We start from the raw sequence: 20942 nt of genomic DNA on the forward strand, positions 1-20942 counted from the left end.
CCACCAGACACAGAGCATGACTTTTTTTGGATGAAGGCCGGTTTTCGGAATGGTTAATGCTGGTTCATTTCGCTTACCCCAGGATCTTTTTCGTTCTACATTGTTGTAAATGATCCATTTTTCGTCACCCATCACTAATTGCTTCAAAAATGGTACGTTTTCGTTGCGCTTGTACAGCGAGTCGCAGATGGAAATGCGATCCATTAAATTTTTTCGGCCAAATTATGCGGAACCCATACATCATAGCGACTTACGTAACCAAGCTTCATTACATGATCGTGGACAGTGGTTTTCGATATTTTCAGTATCTTTGCTAATTCACGTGTCGTGTAGCGCGGGTTATTCTCGATCAGTGTCTTGATTTGGTCATCATCAGTAGTAGAGGGTCTGCCCGAGCGTTCTTGGTCTTTAAGGTTAAAATCACCAACTCTAAACTTAGCGAACCACTTACGTACGGTTCTTTCAGCTAAAGCGCCTTCTCCGTAAACAGAACATATCGAATTTGTTGCTTGTGAAGCATTTTTGCCCTTCCGGTAATAGAAAAGCATCAAGTGTCTAAAATGTTCTTTGTTTTCTTCCATCTTCAAAAGAGTACAAAACTGACACGAATCAATTTATCTGAAACAACTTTTTTCCTAAAGATGCGTTGAAATGTCACCTTTAAGCATATGTATATAAATCGTATGTTTTCAATAACATTGATATATTCAGACACGTTCCAACGCCATCTATTAAAAATCGGCACGAACTTTCCGGACGACCCAATACATATAATGATAATTGCATATAAACATCCCATACATTAGTTACTGTTCCTTATAACTTTCGCTCTTTCTGCATAAACAGATCCTTCTCACGTGCCTCGTATTTTTTAAGTGATCAAATAAAACTCTCCCAAACGATCTTCCCAGCAGTAAAATCCATTCGGGGACATCGCATCTACCCCGTTGCGCATGGAAATTTCTCCCGATCCAAATCAACCCCGGGGCGAAGCCCTGTCAATCCCACCCTTGTCGTGGATTATCCACTATTTGCCACTTCAAACAGAATCACATTTTCCCGAAGTCACCGGGTTCCCTCCTCGCGACCGGCCCTGCTGCGGGTCGATAAAGCCTCTCACTCTCACCCGCTTCCACATCGTGCGCCCCCTTCGCGTCTCGGTCTTCGTGCTCGGCGTCCTGAGCGGGAGCGAGAGGAAGAAAGACCAGGAGTGCGGCGGGGGCGAGGGTCGGTCGAGCAGGACGGAAGATCGCCGGAGTTCTGTCAGTGGCCTCTCGGACACGGAAGCGTCGTAAACGGGGGTCGTCAGCGAGGAGCGATCCTCCACCGCCTCGACATCCCGAGAGACCGAAGATCGCTGTGCGATCTTCCGCGATCCGCACGGTAATCGATCGACTCGGGGGTACGTCGAGCGCGGGACCGAGGTGGCACACGGGGGTGAAAACGCGCACGTTTCGTCGGTGCACGTTCACACGCCGACCTCGCGAAACCGAACGCGCCAGCTTCGATCCAGTTCACCCCGTTGAACGGCAAATTGAACGCGAACCCGCGCGAACGTGAGAGGGAGGGACGCATGTCCACCCCCGTCCCGAGTTCTGTCGTCTTGCGGGGAACATCATCCGGAGAGACGTCGATGTTCGTGTGACTTGGCACGAGATTTGCCTTGGCATGGCATGACATGTGACGGCTCGCAGGGTGTCATCGTTCTCGATGGAAGCGCAATCAGCAGTTTGTCTCATGTGTTTGAACCCTCCCGCATCACCTCGGCTTTCTACGTTCTTCAGCAGTCGCGTCACGTAATCGGCGACAGTCGATATTAGCCCGGTGAGCGAGAGCTCCTTAAAAAACGTGCCTGCGGCAGCGGCGAATGTCGATGTTGCGCGTTGGCGCGGTTCTTCCTGCGAGCTCGTGATGCTCCGCACGGCCGTTCCACGTAAAATAACGTACCATAACACCCCGAGTTTTCCCCCAGTTTCTTTCATTCATGGATTCTCCGTACGATAATCCGCAATCGACTTCTATGTATGTTCTGTTCTGTGAGGAACACTGATGTATTCATAGTTCTGGGGTCATGAGCGGTATCGGAGAATCCTTTAAAAGCAAGCTGTTAAAAGTGGATAATTGAATCCATTATTTCTCGATTAATTCTGTATAATCCGAATTCAACGGAAATTTAAAACGTTGCCTTTTTCAATTTCATACATCTTCGCGATTGATTGATTCTAGGATTAAAGTTTCGTTACGCTCGCAAGAATCCAATCGAAATAAAAGAAGAAAAAAGGCAGCAGATATTTTATTTATTTTAGTTTTCTTATTTGTCCATTTACATGGAAGCTTGATTCCTAAACGAAAACCTGATTTCTATATTTAGTAGAGGAAAGTCCCCGATTATGAGATACCATATCGATTTTGCCGAATGTAAGGAAATCTATAGGCAGAATTTAAAAATGTAATACGTTCTCTTGAGGAGAATTTAATAAGCTTTAGTTTGGTGAAATGAAAAATCTAATTTAAATATTATTTTTTCTGAAAATTAAAAAAATTTGAAGAAACAGCTTAACGCAAGATCGCGAAAGTGTGCTCCTAATATAAGATACCTTGAGAAATCGGTGTTAAAAGTGCAAAATACATCAGTATTGCGAGTAAAACACTTGATTAGATATTTTTATAAAAACACTGCTGCCACAGCTTTCGCCAAATCTTCACGATTCCACTGTCGACGCTTCCTCGTATCTCTAACCTCCATAGTCAGATTCTATAAAAATTAAATACACAAAAATTCGTATTAACTTTTCTTTAACCTTAACGTAGTATTTTCTTTCTTTTTATTACACTACATACTCTTCATATTCGAGCAATAATTATCTCATATTAAGAGTACCCTGAATATCTCATTATACGAGCCACGCGCCTAGCGGTTCCGCGATCATGAAATCTAACCTCTACAATTAAGCAATTCAACAAATCGCGTATTGTCCTGTTACTACGATTCTACTCTATCATTGCATACTGAATTTATTGCCAACCATTTGCTTATCATGTAATAAACAAGGTTTAAAGACTTACCTTACCTTAAGTTCCTTTGACATGTTCACAATTTCACAAACCTTTTTTTGCAAAAGCTAAACGCAATAACGAACAATGAATGTTTCACTAAATACATTTTACACCAAGAGTAATAAGTTTATGGTGGAATTAACAGATGGTGCTCACTAGTTTAGCAGAAACCCCATTATCTCATATTAGGAGCATATCTCATAATAGGGGATTCTCCTCTATCGCAAAAATTTATTCTTCCGTTTATGTGAAGAGATTGGACGATAACTTGAGAATTCTTAAACGAAAACGTGAAGATTCCGTTAGGAATAATCTCGAGGTTCTATCTTGATCGGCGATTTGTGAAAGAGTCTCTTCAAGGGGATTAATTGAGAGTGTCACGTCTCGTCAGCTTCGCGGGCAAATCGCGATTTGTACAGCTTCATTGTTTCCCCCGGCGCCGTCAGCACTGTTTGAATCGCCACTGAGGCTTTTTGCCTTGAGGGACAACGATCAGCTGGTCACAGTGACTCGAACTGTCATGCCGCATAGATCCACAGCTAAGTGTGCCACGCTTACATCACACTTATCATTGGATGCCGGTGTTTAATTTTCGTGGCATTGGCTGCAATCTTCGCGTCAAATCTCGAGGAGAAAGTTCGAATTCGCGCGGCCGTATCTGTCCTTGAACATGAGAAATTAATGCGGGCTGATTTTATGGTCGAGCCGAACGCGCGTTGGCAGAAAAGAAAAAATAGGAAACGAAGCAAATTAATTATTTTCTTTTTTAGTGTCTAAATAATCGAGGTTAACTCTTTAACAAATAAGGAGGTAGTGCAATAAATGAGAGGAGAAAAATATAATATATAATCTGCATTGACATTGAAAATGAAAATGGCAGTGTTTAGAGATTAAAATGAGATACGGGAACGGCGTATTTATTTTGATTATAATTTTCGGAGCGATGCTATTTGCGTACGCGTGCGTCATGTCGTCTTAACGCTACTGCCAAGAAGCAAAAGTTAACATTGAGAAATCGGAGGCACCCGCGATATCGACAATCGTTTTTTGCAAAAGTTTTCCAATCAGGCGCGCTATCGATTTCATCCACCCAAAGCACGTCCTCGCGTCTTTTATCCGTTCACCTTACGAGGGGCGGCTTATGAAATTTCTCGCCATGACGAGCAAACGGGCTCTCGCTCGCACGGAAGTTGCGAGTTGAACTTTGAGATTGGCCACCGGAATATTGACGTGAAACTGATAGCACCGGAACAAGATTGCGGTTGTTGCTTACTGAAGGTCTGCACGAATGGTGCGAAACATTGCTGCTATATTAGCGCTGAAAAGTAATTCGCTCTGGTACTCGCGCAGAAGACGATGTAAGAGGACGAAGTTGCTGAGAGTTTGTGTCCAGAGTGCGATAAAAGCGATGATACTATCGGCAAAGAGATGATTTCTTGGATAGAGATACGTTGAAAAGGTAAAATCAATTCTGTCCTCGTAGCGGGGCTCGTTTTTGAGAAAATTGATAGCAGAGCGATAGAGGAGTAGCAGCATGTAGCACCAGGAATGTATTTCTAGCAAGATTTTTATTTTCATTTTGCGTAACGTTAATTTCGCATCTGAGTAAATTAGGAATAATTTTTTAGTTCATAAACTTAGCCGAAAAAAGTTGCGGCTCAAGAAACATATAATATTGGGTTGGCCAAAAAGTAATTGCGTTTTTTTTAATATAAATAAAAGGCGAATTTTTCATGGGAAGCAAAAACTTTATTAAACAATATATTGTCCATTTTGTTTGATTATCTTTTGCCATTTTTCAGGCAACTTCATGATTCCGCGCTCAAAAAAGTTCTTATCTTTTTCAGCAAAAAACAATTCCAACAACGATTTGATATCCTCATCAGCAGTAAAGGTTTTACCATGCAAGGCGTTTTGCAAAGAACGAAACGAATGGTAATCCGATGGTGCCAGGTCTGGCGAATATGGTGGATGTGGTAACACGTCCCATCCAAGCTGCAACGATTTTTCACGAGTGACCAAACTTGTACGTGGTCTAGCGTTATCATAGTGAAACACAACGCCTTTGCGATTCACCAATTCTCGACGTTTCTGTTTGATGGCATCGTTTAATTTATCCAGTTGACGACAGTATACGTCTGAATTAATGGTTTGATTCCTTGCAAGCAGCTCAAAATACGCAATACCTTTAAAGTCCCACCAGACTGACAGCATAATCTTTCTTTGGTGAATATCTGCTTTTCAAGTGCTTTCAGCAGGTTCATCACGCTTGCTCCACCATCTTTTTCGTTTGACGTTGTTGTAGACGATCGATTTTTCGTCGCCTGTTATCATACGTTTCAAAAATGGATCATTTTCCTCACGTTTCAAAAGAGAATCGCAGATGTCAATACGCTCAGTGAGATGAATTTCTTTGAGCTCATGTGCTACCCAAATATCGAGCTTACTAATGTATCCAAGTCGTTTTAAATGGTTTTCAACACTCGATTTCGATATGTTAAGATTCTCAGCAATCTCTCTTGTCGTTAAACGCCGATTGGAATCGATCAGTGCCTTTATTTTGTCATCATCAATTTCGATTGGCCTTCCTGAGCGTGGTGCATCTTTCACATTAAAATCTGCAGATCGAAATTTAGTAAACCAATTTTGACACTGCCGCAGTTTTAAAGCATCTTCGCCATATACATGACATAACTTTTTATGAGCTTGCACAGCGTTTTTCCCTTTTCGGAAGTAATAAAACGAAATATGAGGAAAATGTTCTTTTTGATTTTCCATTTTGAAATCGACGGCAAACAAACAATTGTTAACGAAATTTTGTACTTTCTTTTTCTAAAACAAGCTTGAACTGTGAGTTGTTAACCTACATAATGAATTTGCGGTTTAGAATGAAGGTAGTTACATTTCAAGACATGTATGTCCATCTATTGGAAAAAAACGCAATTACTTTTTGGCCAACCCAATAGATTTGTTTATAGAATAAACGGGTTGCTGCTTATAATTATGTAAGAGCTTTTGTTGTCAAGCTTAGAGAGAAAATTATGCGATCGTTACATGATACAAATGCGATTTATAGAAGCTGCTAAAACGATCTCTTATCGGATTCTTTAAATATGCATCAACAAAATTTGCGTTGCTGTTTTCGTTCTAACTATCGATGAAAATCAAGTTTCTCCGGGAGAAATTTCGTAATTGGAATTGATACAGTGAGCATCTGCAGTGAGATACCCGAGGTAAATGAAATGAAGTGAAAGCCGGCGCTGAAGAAAGTGTAAAATTCGTGAAAGACCTTACAATCAATTGTTCAACTAAATTTGCTCGATAAGTACGGCCGGCTTGACAATTGTTTACCGAGCCTGAAGAAATTAAAGTAACTTCAGTATTCAGAAAAAGAATATTACGCGATATACCAAATAAATACTTTTATCAAGGGTCAGCAAATTGATTAAAATATACGGAAGTAAAAGTGACGTGTTCCAACTTTTATCGATGTTGAGTTTCACAATTGTATCTTTAAATTTAACTCGAAAATATTTACCGAGCTTTCTAAGACAAGAATTAATTCGTTCTCTTTTGAAATTTCGATTCTCTTGAGTTTGCAGTCCACTTCTTTCTATATAGTCTATTTCAGGATATTATAAGCATTGTAGAATGTCTGCTTTTAGCTGAAAAATTCTCGGCTGAAAATACGCAGTCGAGGAATCTTACGTCATTCAAAACGTGTCTGTAACATGCAAGTATGCGTGGAAAAACGTAGTTAGTAGTGCGTTGGCGATCGATGGGATCAGACCGGTGCGACGATGTGGCGTGTTTATTGTCATTATAATGTCGTTACCATCTATTGATCTATACTCTCAAGTTGGACGCACTGCACGGCTTCATTTAGTTCTGGAATATCTCGCTCATTGTAATTGGCAAGTGAAGAGCAAGCACCTTCTGCTTTTAGAACATTCAATGTGTCAAAACGTCACGAAACATTAGCGAGCCTGATAGTACTGAATGAGCCTCGGATCAAATGGTTCGAGTCACATCCAGTACAATTGAAACTGTCCGTCGCTTCGAGCAAATGTTGAACTTTGAGACTTCACATTCATACTTGACGCATATGACATCCTAACTTCGTTAACTTTCACACACGCTGAAAATTACATTCTTGCGGCGCAGTAGCGGAGGCGAAGTGACGTAAAGTCTTCCAAGTGCACCGCTTATCTTTCGTTATTCATTTTGCGAAAAAGCGTTAAGTTTCTGGCAAGCACTTAAAATAACGTTCGTGCAATAAAAGTCTCGCGTACGTAGGCCGTTTTATTTTGCTGGCATTTCAACTTTTGATCTGTGATTGCAAAGCAAATAATATGTTAAGAAGTAGAAAAGTTACAGTGGATAACATTTCTTTATATTTTTGGCAACAAAGGAGAAATGCGTTGTACACAAATTGATTAAATTTGTTATTATTAAATTTAGAAACATTAAATGAAATATCATTATTAAATGTAATAACAATTGTAAGATTGCCTATATTATGTCGCTTTTAATTTCATACGCAAATTTTCACGTTGAATATGTTATCACGGTAAATATATAATAAATAATCTGTCATATTATCACCCGCTCAAATGCTGACCTATAAGTTTCCCGAAATATGCTGTCTCATACCGCGTTAATTGGTTTCCATGGTTGGCGAGCGTGTCGTTAGATATAGCGAAAATGCTGGACCGGCATAATTGTCATATACAGGGTGGCCCATTTTAATTTATACAGTCGATTTTTTAAAACACTAAAAGAGATACGAAAAAATGTTTCAGACAGACATGTCACGATTTCGAGGGAGACATAAGATGATACTATTGGTTTGACCTTGAATAGTCGTTTGAAGGTCACGCGAAGATCACCTTCAATTTCTTAAATTGAAACCCCAACTTTTTATTGCAGATTCTTATTCTCCATCGAAAAGTAAGTAACTTTTGTCTGAAACATTTTTCCGAAAAATGTCATCTTATGTCCTTAAAATGTCCTCAAAACTCATCTTGAAGATCATTTTAAGGACATAAGATGACATTTTTCGGAAAAATGTTTCAGACAAAAGTTGCATGTTTTCTCGCGTAGAATCCGAATCCGTAATAAAAACAATACCATGTCTCATTAAAAAAAAAAATTTCAGAATTCTAACTTCCGGTCTGAAATTTTTTTTAATGAGACATGGTATTTTTTATTACGGATTCGGATTCTACGCGAGAAAACATGCAACTTTTGTCTGAAACATTTTTCCGAAAAATGTCATCTTATGTCCTTAAAATGATCTTCAAGATGAGTTTTGAGGACATTTTAAGGACATAAGATGACATTTTTCGGAAAAATGTTTCAGACAAAAGTTACTTACTTTTCGATGGAGAATAAGAATCTGCAATAAAAAGTTGGGGTTTCAATTTAAGAAATTGAAGGTGATCTTCGCGTGACCTTCAAACGACTATTCAAGGTCAAACCAATGGTATCATCTTATGTCTCCCTCGAAATCGTGACATGTCTGTCTGAAGCATTTTTTCGTATCTCTTTTAGTTTTTTAAAAAATCGACTGTATAAATTAAAATGGGCCACCCTGTATACATCACGGATTTAATTATAATCGCAAAATACCGCTGCAATCCAAAGACAAACGACGGTGGTTCCATTTACGATCCTGCATTCAACAAACAGCGACGTGTTTGATTAATCAGCAAGCCGCGTACTCAGCAGGCAGCATAATGGACTTTAAAAATTTTAAAAGACTTGAATATTTTAATTGTAACATATTAAATATGCCATATAAAATGTGCGAACAGGAACATGATAACTTGATGTTGTTTTAACTTTTTATTTTTTATTTTTTTATTTCATGATTTTTCCTTGTTTTTCCAACTTTTTTAATATTCTCAGTTAATTGCTTTATCTTTGTATTGTTTATTTTATATTATCAGAGTTACGAGAGACACATTATGCTTTCCATAATATTCACTATACGTTTCTCTAATAATTTCCTCCACGGTCTTCATCGCCCACTTCTATTTGAAATATAATATTTGTACACGCTTTCGCTATATCCGATAAAACAGTGGGTAACGGCGAAAGGCAGTTTAATGTTCCTACCTTAAATGATGGTGGGTAGAAAGGGCAGTTCTCGAAGGGGAGCTTTAACTTAGGAGCTCTGCTGTACAAAGTACACGCTATAGGACACTAGAGCCGATCAACAAACAAAGAGAAGGAAAGACAACACAATGATTACGATGCTGCAGAAGTCATCGTCATCGACGAGGCCCACGTGGACATTGCGAAGTCGAAATATGTGCCGGTTGGTCGATGTTGTTGGGGCTCATTAATCCATCAGCGGAATCATGCTGTCAGAATGCGGCGGACTGGTGCACTTCAAGAGGCGGCTAAAGCCCTGCAAGCAACGGTCTCGAAAGCTAATCCGCGTATTCGGAGGATAAGATGAGCAAAAGTGTGGAGCTACTCGCTGGATCGGAGGACAGTGCGGGTGAGTAAGCTGGAATTTGCATCGGTCTGGATAAAGTTCGCTATTGTAATTTCATTAGTGACGGCGGCCAGCGTGATTTAATAACGATGTCGTCGCGTCTCGTGAATTTTACGAAAGCGGTATTTCTCTCCAATTTTTCTCTCGATCTCTTGTTCGTCTGATCACGTGCCGGCGGATGCGATATCCCGACTCGATGGCGGAAATACCGGATCGATTTCCGATGAAATCGGTTTTTGCGAATTAATTAGTAAAAGCGACGTCGCGTTGCAGGAAACAATTCTATAATCGCGACATCAAGCTTCACTTTGTCGTCGAAGTGGTGCTTTCTTTCGGTCCACCGTCTCTCTTATCCGTCTCTGCGTGCCAACAGATGCAATATCCCGGCTCGATAGCGCGATACCGGATTGATTTCCGCGATACATTAGTGTGTTAAGATGATTTCCGGCGAAAGGGAGACAAAATCCAATAAACGTCGAACGCATTTGCCCGCTGCACTTTCCGACGTGCGTCGTCCCCGCGCTGCACTTTAAGACGCACGATGCCACTACCACTAACGAAACATTGGCACAAAAATTCATTGGAGGACCTTCCATTAAAGTTGATATTACAAGAATATCATGTATTAGGAGTGTGATTTAGTTTTGAGGGTTTTGCAACAGATGGCTGTAGTGTCAGTTTGTTCCAATAGCTGTTTCCGATAACTGTTCTTTCTTACAGTCTTGACATTATCCATGACATTTAGTAGCATCATAGCAATAGATGCAATGACAGTCGCGTTTATATCATCGTAAAAATGCAACGTCCGAAAGAGCATTTTCGACATGCGTTGCTTTTGTTTTTTAATCAAAAGAAAACTGCGGCTGACGGTTATAGAATTCTTGTGGAAACTTATGGTGACGCAGAATCACCATCGATTAAGACGTGTGAATACTGGTTTAGACGCTTTAAAAGTCGTGATACTGATGTGAAGGACAAAGAATGCTCGGAACAACCAAGAAAGCTTGAAAATGCAGATTTGCAAGCATTATTGGACGAAAATCCAACACGATCCACTTCAGAACTTGCCAGAGCATTAAATGTTGATCGTACAACAGTTACGAAACATTTACATGAAATGGGAAAAATGCAGAAAGAAGGGAAATGGGTTCGACATGAATTATCGGAAAGTGCCATTTGAACATTTGCATTTCGTTGATCGCCAGGCAGAAAAAGAAGAGTCTTTTGTCTCGGATTGTTACTAGGGATGAAAAGTGGATCTATTTTGATAACCCGAAACGCAGAAAATCATGGGTGGATCCAGGCGAACCATCAACATCCACTCCGAGACGCAATATTCACGGTTGAAAAGTAATGCTCTGTATTTGGTGGGATAGTGTACTATGAGCTGTTAAATCCGCACGAGACTGTCACGGCTGATCGTTATCGACACCAATTGTACAAGTTGAAGCACGCATTGGACCAAAAACGACCACCAATTGCGAGTAAACGACGGAAAGTGATTCTTCTTCGTGACAACGCTCGACCTCACGTTGCGTTATCAGTGAAACAAACACTATTAGAGCTTGAATGGCAAGTCTTACCGCGCCCCGCGTATTCTCCATGCGATTATTATTTGTTCTGGTCGATGCAACACGCTTTAGAGGATACACACTGTCATAATGTGGAAGAAGTGCGAAAATTCGTCGACGAATGGATCAACTGAAAAGAAGAGTGATTTTATCGTGGTGGAATCCATCTCTTGCCAGAAAGATGGGAAAAAGTTATAGAAAACGAAAGAAAATATTTTGATGAAGGTATTCATTCATTATCATATTTAAATACATGCGTTTTTGATGAAAAAAACCCTCAAAACTAAATCACACCCCTAATAGTTTTGAGGGTTTTGCGACAGATGGCTGTAGTGTCAGTTTGTTCCAATAGCTGTTTCCGATAACTGTTGTTTCTTACAGTGTTGACATTATCCATGACATTTAGTAGCATTATAGCAATAGATGCAATAACAGTCGTGTTTATATCATCGTAAAAATGCAACTTCCGAAACAGCATTTTCGACATGCGTTGCTTTTGTTTTTTAATCAAAAGAAAACTGCGGCTGACGGTTATAGAATTCTTGTGGAAACTTATGGTGACGCAGAATCACCATCAATTAAGACGTGTGAATACTGGTTTAGACGCTTTAAAAGTGGTGATACTGATGTGAAGGACAAAGAACGCTCGGAACAACCAAGAAAGCTTGAAAATGCAGATTTGCAAGCATTATTGCACGAAAATCCAACACGATCCACTTCAGAACTTGCCAGAGCATTAAATGTTGATCGTACAACAGTTACGAAACATTTGCATGAAATGGGAAAAATTCAGAAAGAAGGGAAATGGGTTCGACATGAATTATCGAAAAGTGCCATTTGAACATTTGCATTTCGTTGATCGCCAGGCAAAGAAAGAAGAGTCTTTTGTCTCGGATTGTTACTGGGGATGAAAAGTGGATCTATTTTGATAATCCGAAACGCAGAAAATCATGGGTGGATCCAGGCGAACCATCAACATCCACTCCGAGACGCAATATTCACGGTTGAAAAGTAATGCTCTGTATTTGGTGGGATAGTGTACTATGAGCTGTTAAATCCGCACGAGACTGTCACGGCTGATCGTTATCGACACCAATTGTACAAGTTGAAGCACGCATTGGACCAAAAACGACCACCAATTGCGAGTAAACGACGGAAAGTGATTCTTCTTCGTGACAACGCTCGACCTCACGTTGCGTTATCAGTGAAACAAACACTATTAGAGCTTGAATGGCAAGTCTTACCGCACCCCGCGTGTTCTCCGGACATTGCTCTATGCGATTATTATTTGTTCCGGTCGATGCAACACGCTCTAGAGGATACACACTTTGATAATTTCGAAGAAGTGCGAAAATTGGTCGACGAATGGATCAACTGAAAAGAAGAGTGATTTTATCGTGGTGGAATCCATCTCTTGCCAGAAAGATGGGAAAAAGTTATAGAAAACGAAGGAAAATATTTTGATGAAGGTATTCATTCATTATCATATTTAAATACATGCGTTTTTGAGCAAAAAAACCCTCAAAACTAAATCACACCCCTAATAGTTTTGAGGGTTTTGCAACAGATGGCTGTAGTGTCAGTTTGTTCCAATAGCTGTTTCCGATAACTGTTGTTTCTTACAGTGTTGACATTATCCATGACATTTAGTAGCATTATAACAATAGATGCAATGACAGTCGTGTTTATATCATCGTAAAAATGCAACTTCCGAAACAGCATTTTCGACATGCGTTGCTTTTGTTTTTTAATCAAAAGAAAACTGCGGCTGACGGTTATAGAATTCTTGTGGAAACTTATGGTGACGCAGAATCACCATCAATTAAGACGTGTGAATACTGGTTTAGACGCTTTAAAAGTGGTGATACTGATGTGAAGGACAAAGAACGCTCGGGATAACCAAGAAAGCTTGAAAATGCAGATTTGCAAGCATTATTGGACGAAAATCCAACACGATCCACTTCAGAACTTGCCAGAGCATTAAATGTTGATCGTACAAAAGTTACGAAACATTTGCATGAAATGGGAAAAATTCAGAAAGAAGGGAAATGGGTTCGACATGAATTATCGGAAAGTGCCATTTGAACATTTGCATTTCGTTGATCGCCAGGCAGAAAAAGAAGAGTCTTTTGTCTCGGATTGTTACTGGCGATGAGAAGTGGATCTATTTTGATAATTCGAAACGCAGAAAATCATGGGTGGATCCAGGCGAACCATCAACATCCACTCCGAGACGCAATATTCACGGTTGAAAAGTAATGCTCTGTATTTGGTGGGATAGTGTACTATGAGCTATTAAATCCGCACGAGACTGTCACGGCTGATCGTTATCGACACCAATTGTACAAGTTGAAGCAAGCATTGGACCAAAAACGAACACCAATTGCGAGTAAACGACGGAAAGTGATTCTTCTTCGTGACAACGCTCGACCTCACGTTGCGTTATCAGTGAAACAAACACTATTAGAGCTTGAATGGCAAGTCTTACCGCGCCCCGCGTATTCTCCATGCGATTATTATTTGTTCTGGTCGATGCAACACGCTTTAGAGGATACACACTGTCATAATGTGGAAGAAGTGCGAAAATTCGTCGACGAATGGATCAACTGAAAAGAAGAGTGATTTTATCGTGGTGGAATCCATCTCTTGCCAGAAAGATGGGAAAAAGTTATAGAAAACGAAGGAAAATATGTTGATTAAGGTATTCATTATCATATTTAAATACATGCGTTTTTGAGCAAAAAAACCCTCAAAACTAAACCACACCCCTAATAGAACAAATTAAAATAAAACATATGTAATTTTAACACGCATGGGATGTTTTGATGTGAAAGACACTGCCAAGAAATAAATATAACCGAGTCGGCTGGTAGTTTAATAAAAGGCGGAAATTTATATCGATTGCTCGACACATCATCATTCTTGAGGTATAATGGGGAGCGTGCTGAGCCTTTTAGAGCACATAGATGCATATTACTACGTTTAATAATACAGACGGATCGATACGCTTACATATGATACATAAGTACATATAATGTACTTTCCTCGTCATTCTACTAGAAGCATATATGTTCCTCTCGCATTCATTCACAGTTCAAGTTTATCGGGTTACCACTCTGTAACATCGACTTTGCCTTCAAGTCGGCTAAGTAAGACTTGGAAAATAATCGGACGAAGTAAATCTACCTCACTCTGTGCCCTCTTTAACTCTCGTTCACTTTATTCTTGATGCATCTAAAGTGCATCGTGGCGATGCTAAGTGAGGTTGTTTAGATAATCGTTACAACTATCGCATCGTAGTTTAATAAACAAAGTTACGAGCAAACTCTGTCAAAGCTGCAATTTTAATGGATCCTCTCACGAACAACGCACTTTACGAACATCACGTTTCACGTTTCGAACAATTTAGTTGCGTCCAATCCGCGTACTTTGTAGAATATAGAGCAAAGAAAAACATTAAAGCGTATATCCACACTTGGTTATTCTTTTTTATCTATTTCAATAAGACGCATCGAAGAATTACAGAGACGTTTATCCAATTGGTTTTGCCTCGCGTGACCACTTGTAAAGTCTGCGGTCAGCGGTACGTTCCTCAACGCCAATTAAAATCGATACTCTCGCCATCGCCAATTGAGGCGAACGAATAAACAGCTCATTTCCGAATTCGTATTTCACGTTTCCAGGCTTCTCGAAAATGGAGAAAGTTTATCTTACGACTCCGCAACGATCGGCCTCCTCCGAAAATACGAAATTAGGACGAAACGCGAGAATAAGCTCGTTAATTAAACACGATCGAGGGACCGCGAGAAATCAGATAAATGCAAACAAACTCGCCGCTTATACGTTCGTTGTGCAACTACGCTTGTGCGTCCCACTAAGCTTATTGCGAAGAGGCGTGTCTGTTGAATCATTCGTGCAGGGCAAATCAAATTACCGCGTCGCGACAAGGTGCGTCGGTTTAATTTTATAATTCATTTTATTCTCATTTACTTAAGCATCGCGCGATATAAGCTATCGCGAAAGAAGAACTACATCGCGTAATTACATCACGGACGCGCACGGTGGCATTATCGTATCCGTAGCGTAATGAATTCAACCTAATGAATTTTCATTTAACAGACGCGAGTGGCGGTAGTTAATTCCTAGCGATACACGAGAAGCTCTACAGTAATTAGCCACTGTCAGTACTCGTTCGTCTTTTTAATGACGCGGATACCAGTTGCTCGTTATTTGTCGACGAATAATTCAGCTTCGTAACGGCTTCAATCGCGAAGGAAGACGAGGCGGACGGACTCGTCTGGTGACGCGAACAACTTGACCGGCAGCTGCGTTTGTGTGCCGACCTGCAGGTAACACTTGCTCCCAAGAGAGATCCAGACTGAACCTGAACGGGAGCCGGCAGCTCTCGAAAAGCGCCACGGAGCTCCGGGACAGCGAGATCGGGAACAGCTCGCCGTCGAGGCGGGGTGATGGATCGGCCGAGTCCAACGTGGTCCATCATCGGCATCATCGGCATGGCACGTCGGTGGCGCAGCGCACCCACACGTTCTTCGCGACCCTGAAGAGCCGCTGGTCGCGCAGCAGGAGCAAAGAACGGAAGAAGTCCAAGGATGCCGGAACCGGGCAAGCGCAGGAAACTAATCAGTTCAAGAGCCCCGGTGTCGAGTCCGACTACGCCGCCGATTATTCATCGGAGCACAGCAGAAGCTCCTCGGCCACGCAAAGCCCGGCCAGGCACTGCCTCAATCACCCGGGTACGTGCATCCGACTTCGCAAATTCCGAGAAACTTTTAGTTTCCCGAGCTCGCGATTGTATTAGGTTGGCAAATAAGTTCGTTCGGTGTTTGCTTCGGTGCAACTTCTTTCCAATTCACTCTTGTTTTTCTCGACACTATCGCGCAACTTCAGAGTGCATTTGAAAGTACATGTTTCACATAACCTTTCTGTAAATTTTGGTTTGACTAACATCAATATTGTGTGTGCTGCGTAGCTGTAAAAATGGAAGTAAATAACGTGCATTATCGTCATATTTTGCTCTATTATTTCAAGAAGAGCAAACGAGCTGCAAAGGCTCATAAAAAGATATGCCGTGTTTATGGAGATGATGCCTTAACAGAACGCGTATGTCAAAAGTGGTTCGCCAAATTCCGTTCTGGAGATTTCGACGTCAATGATGCGCCTCGCTCCGGTCGCCCGATCGAGATTGATTCAAGTAATGTCAAAGCTATCATCGATAAAAATCCATCCCAATCGGTGCGAGAGATTGCTACAGCACTTAATGTATCTCATACAAGCGTAGAAAACAATTTGCGCCAACTGGGATACGTTCTCGGCTCAATGTATGGGTGCCGCATGAATTAACCGAGGCCAACTTGGCCACTCGCATATCCATCTGCGATTTGCTGCGGAAACGTCAAGAAAACGATCCATTTTTGAAGCGGTTAGTGACAGGAGATGAAAAATGGGTCGTCTATGAGAATGTAACGCGGAAAGGATCATGGGGACACAGCAGCGAGCCACCACAAACAACCTCGAAGGCAGGATTGCATCCGAAGAAGATCATGCTCTCCGTATGGTGGGATTTCAAAGGTGTCATTTACTACGAGCTGTTACCGTCAAGCAAAACGATTGATTCAACCATATACTGCTCGCAGTTAACAAAATTGGACCAAGCACTCCGCAAAAAACGTCCAGAATTGATAAATCGAAAAGGTGTTGTCTTCCACCACAATAACGCCAGACCTCACACATCATTGACAACTCGGAACAAATTACTCAGTCTTGGCTGGGATGTTTTGCCTCATCCTGCGTATTCACCGGACCTGGCCCCTTCCGATTATCATTTATTCCGGTCGTTGCAGAACTCTTTGAACGGAAAAATCTTCAAGGATGAAGAGAACGTCAAAGACACCTGGATTGGTTTTTCGCCGATAAGCCTCGGATGTTTTACGAACGCGGCATAATGAAGTTGGTGGAAAGATGGCAAGAAGTCATCAATAAAAATGGTCAATATATAATTGATTAAAATTTATTTCGTGTATCAAAAAAATTGTATTTTATTCCACCTTAAAAAACCGAACCAACTTATTTGCCAACCCAATACATGGTTGATTAAATTTATGAGCTCTTGCTTGTACTTGCAAACGTCAGATGTTGATTTGATAGCCTTGTCGCGATAGCCTTGCAGCCATGAAAATATGGTCTTGAGTTTTATACATAATACAGGGTGTCCCATGGGAAGTTGCTGAAACTAATCAGCTGTCATTTTTAAACGCATGCAGTTATTGAAAAAACAAAAATTGCGTTGGAAAGAGGAAAGTCTGCAGTTTTTAATGGTATAAATAAAATTTAGCAAAATGTTTGTATATCAGTTTATTTTATTAATGAAAAATATGCTAATAATCAAGTAAGCTAATGATAAATATTTTCAAAGTGTGCACCATCTGAATTTGTACAAAAATCAATTCTTTTACGAAAACTTGTGAAAACTTTTTCTAACATGTCGTCTTTAATGTTGCCGACGACCTTTTTAATAACTACTACTAAATCTGACACTGTTTCTGGATTTCCAGCATAACAATGGTCCTTAATGTATCCCCAAAGAAAGAAGTCACATGGATTTAAATCCGGCGAGTACGGTGGCCATTCTAGCCCCCCCTGGGCAAATTTGGGGTATCCTAGACCGATGACTCGATTGCCATAAACTTTATGGATTGTTTCGAAGACCTCCTGGGGTCGATGTGGTGTCGCTCCATCCTGCATGAAATGAAATCCTCTGACCAGGCCTCTTTTTTTGCATGAGGGAAGAATTGTGTTTCGAGAAGCTGCTTGTAACTTTTACCAGTGACTGTTGATTCGAAGAATTGCAGATAAATTCCTTTTACCGAGATCGCAGCCCATGCTGTTATTTTTTGTCGATGTAAAGGTTTAGCCAGGGAAACGTTGGGATTTTCCGACCCCCAAAATCTATAATTTTGTTTATTAACATAACCATTTAGCCAGAAATGTGCTTCGTCCGTGTAAATTATCAATTATGCATCAAGTTCTCCATCTTCAAACATTCCATTTATCGTCTTGCAGAATTCCACGTTTCGTCATAGCGCGTTTGGTTAGCAATTGATGCGATGTTATTTTATAGGGATGCATTTTCAGGAAATGTTTTAAAATCCTGTGTAACGTTGTTTTGGATATTTCAAGAGCTTGGGCAGCTTTCCGAATGGAAAAATTTGGATTCTCTTCAAAATACTTCTTAATATCTTCAATGTTTTCTTCTGCAGCTACAGACACAGAAGGACCTGGCAGATCATGTCTACGGTCTTGGATAGTTCCATACTGCATAAAATTATCGATAATTCTGATAAAAATAACACAAAACATTATTTTAATGCAGATTTATTGCCAAAAAATGGAGTGACGTAACGCATACGTTTAAAGAAATAATAAATTCTAACCTTTTCAGCGTGTTTTCGCTCTTAACTTTATGTGTTCCGTATTTAGTACGAAACCCCCTGTAAGCATTGCTATAAACTTTTCCTCTGGAAAAGAAGCACTCGACGAGATAAATCTTTTCTTCCGTCGTCAGATTACTCATTTTGACGCGCACGGACTTGCATCTACCACAACCAGAATAAAACTGCGGACACTCAGATGAACGACCGTTAACCGTAAGACCCTTTTTGAAGTCATGGAGGGGAGAACCAATCGTTTACTTTCAGCAACTTCCCATGGGACGCCCTGTACATAAAACATAAATAAACTGTATTTCTGCATGATTGTGCAATCGCAGTGCATGGACGAGTGCCAAAATGGGCGCTGATAAGGCATGTGCATCTCTCATGTGCGTGTCTCAAATGCGCAGAGTCTCCATTGGCACGCGCTAACAGAGAGAAGGTCGTGACCGTGCAAGAAGACAACGGAAAATGCACCGAGGGATTCTCGAAGGGGTCCACGAGTTTTCTGGGGCAGAAGGAAGGGCTCGCGGCCGAGGCAGCCCGCGACTCCATCAGCCAGGACGGCAGCGAGTTCCTTCAGGACGAGGTGATGCGAAGGAGAGAGCTAGCGTTGAGACAACACGCCTTCTTCCAACTTCGCTTGCACATAAGAAGAGGCACAAATCTCGTTGCGATGGACAGATGCGGTAAGATGGAACTATATACAGGGTGTCCCATTTTATATTTGTCAGTAAAATATTTCGATACGACGTCGTTTCAGAGAAAAATGTTTCAGACAAAAGTTATATGGCTTCGAGGGGGTAAGATGATGATATTCTCAATTTAATTGTAGATGGCGCTACTTTCGAGATTTCGTCATGGCGGCCATTTTTTTAAATGAAAGTCGATTTTTCTCTCTAAGTAAAAGTTGTAGCTGACAATGAGGCGAATACAAGGGTTTTTTGTTTTTTGAAATTGGACCATTTTTCAGTGAGTTACAGCGTTTCAAAGTTTATAGCGTCTCTCCATGGTCCGTGCTTTGCTAACTTTAGTAGCCCGCATTCGGCTTCTCATCACTTCTTGGTGAGACAGGTTTTGAGATCGCTTTTGTAAGAAACATTTTTCGATACAAGATTTGGTTTATGTGTATACTTAAATTATAAAACAGTATACTTTGGAACGCTGTAACTCACTGAAAAATGGTCCAATTTCAAAAAACAAAAAACCGTTGTATTCGTCTCATTATCAGCTACAACTTTCACTTAGAGAGAAAAATCGACTTCCATTTAAAAAAATGGCCGCCATGATGAAATCTCGAAAGTGGCGCCATCTACAATTAAATTGAGAATATCATCTTGCCCCCTCGAAGCCATATAACTTTTGTCTGAAACATTTTTCTCTGAAACGACGTCGTATCGAAATATTTTACTGACAAATATAAAATGGGACACCCTGTATATAACTAATTTTTATATTGGAAAGAGTATAGATTGCACTATGTCAAGTCTTGTAAACCTGCATCTTAAGTACTCGAACTTGGTCTTATGGCGATAATCCGAGGACGCACGCAAATCTATTTATAAGAATAGAGTAACGGGTTGCAACCTTATCGATGCGTAACTCATAAAGTCTTACGAGCTGGTGCTTTTGTCGTTTCTAAGGCGCCAGCGATCCTTACGTGAAGGTGAAGTGTTCAGGACGACTGCTGCACAAATCGCGAACCGTTCATCGCGATCTAAATCCGGTCTGGGACGAAAGCGTGACTCTGCCCATAGAAGATCCCTTTCAGCCACTGACCTTCAAGGTATCTTTAGTAATTTCTGCAGATTTCAATCCTCTCTTGGCACGTGTCACGCTTTTACATTTTTCTGATAAATGCATGTAAAAAAATGGCGTACTTTAATTTTACCAGGAGAATAAATTTTAGAAGCAGAATAACTAAACACATTCGGGGACAATCACCAAAGGAATTTCTGTGTATCGATAGGTTTTCGACTACGATTGGGGCCTGCAGGATGACTTCATGGGGTCTGCTCAATTGGACCTTACTCAACTGGACCTTGGACATCCCCAAGACATAACGTTAGAACTGAAAGATCCGGCCAGGCTGAAGCAACACTTGGGCGAAATCTCTCTGACAGCCACGCTCTGGCCAAAAAATCAACAGGAGAAGGAACAGGTACCCTCTCACTTTCTTTGATACCGAATTTTAATTTATTTAATGTCAGTGCACCCTCTCGATTCATTATTCATTCTACGTGGCAATCATCACCGATCGGCACATGCACGTGACGTATTATTAGGAGCGTGATTTAGTTTTGAGGGTTTTGCAACAGATGGCTGTAGTGTCAGTTTGTTCCAATAGCTGTTTCCGATAAC

General features: G+C 40.8%; 1 protein-coding gene across 1 annotated transcript; it reads left to right on the forward strand.

Moving 5' to 3' along the window:
* The first annotated feature begins 781 nt into the window (after positions 1 to 781).
* On the forward strand, positions 782 to 20696 carry LOC105287373 (multiple C2 and transmembrane domain-containing protein). The gene is made up of 5 exons (XM_026974558.1): positions 782 to 1824; positions 9197 to 9565; positions 15483 to 15887; positions 18992 to 19270; positions 20551 to 20696. Exons 2-5 carry the CDS (start codon positions 9520 to 9522, stop codon positions 20580 to 20582), a joined length of 762 nt encoding a protein of 253 aa, XP_026830359.1. The 5' UTR covers positions 782 to 1824; positions 9197 to 9519; the 3' UTR covers positions 20583 to 20696.
* Positions 20697 to 20942: the final 246 nt, after the last annotated feature.

This window comes from Ooceraea biroi, chromosome 13, assembly GCF_003672135.1.
Source record: "Ooceraea biroi isolate clonal line C1 chromosome 13, Obir_v5.4, whole genome shotgun sequence".
Classification (NCBI taxonomy): domain Eukaryota; kingdom Metazoa; phylum Arthropoda; class Insecta; order Hymenoptera; family Formicidae; genus Ooceraea; species Ooceraea biroi.

Bases quoted from the DNA above. Each gene is read 5' to 3' on its own strand.
- LOC105287373 (XM_026974558.1), top strand. From the start codon at position 9,520: ATGAGCAAAAGTGTGGAGCTACTCGCTGGATCGGAGGACAGTGCGG. The intron at 9,566-15,482 runs GTGAGTAAGCTG...GCCGACCTGCAG, and splicing joins TGGATCGGAGGACAGTGCGG to GTAACACTTGCTCCCAAGAG. The intron at 19,271-20,550 runs GTAAGATGGAAC...GTGTATCGATAG, and splicing joins CGTTGCGATGGACAGATGCG to GTTTTCGACTACGATTGGGG.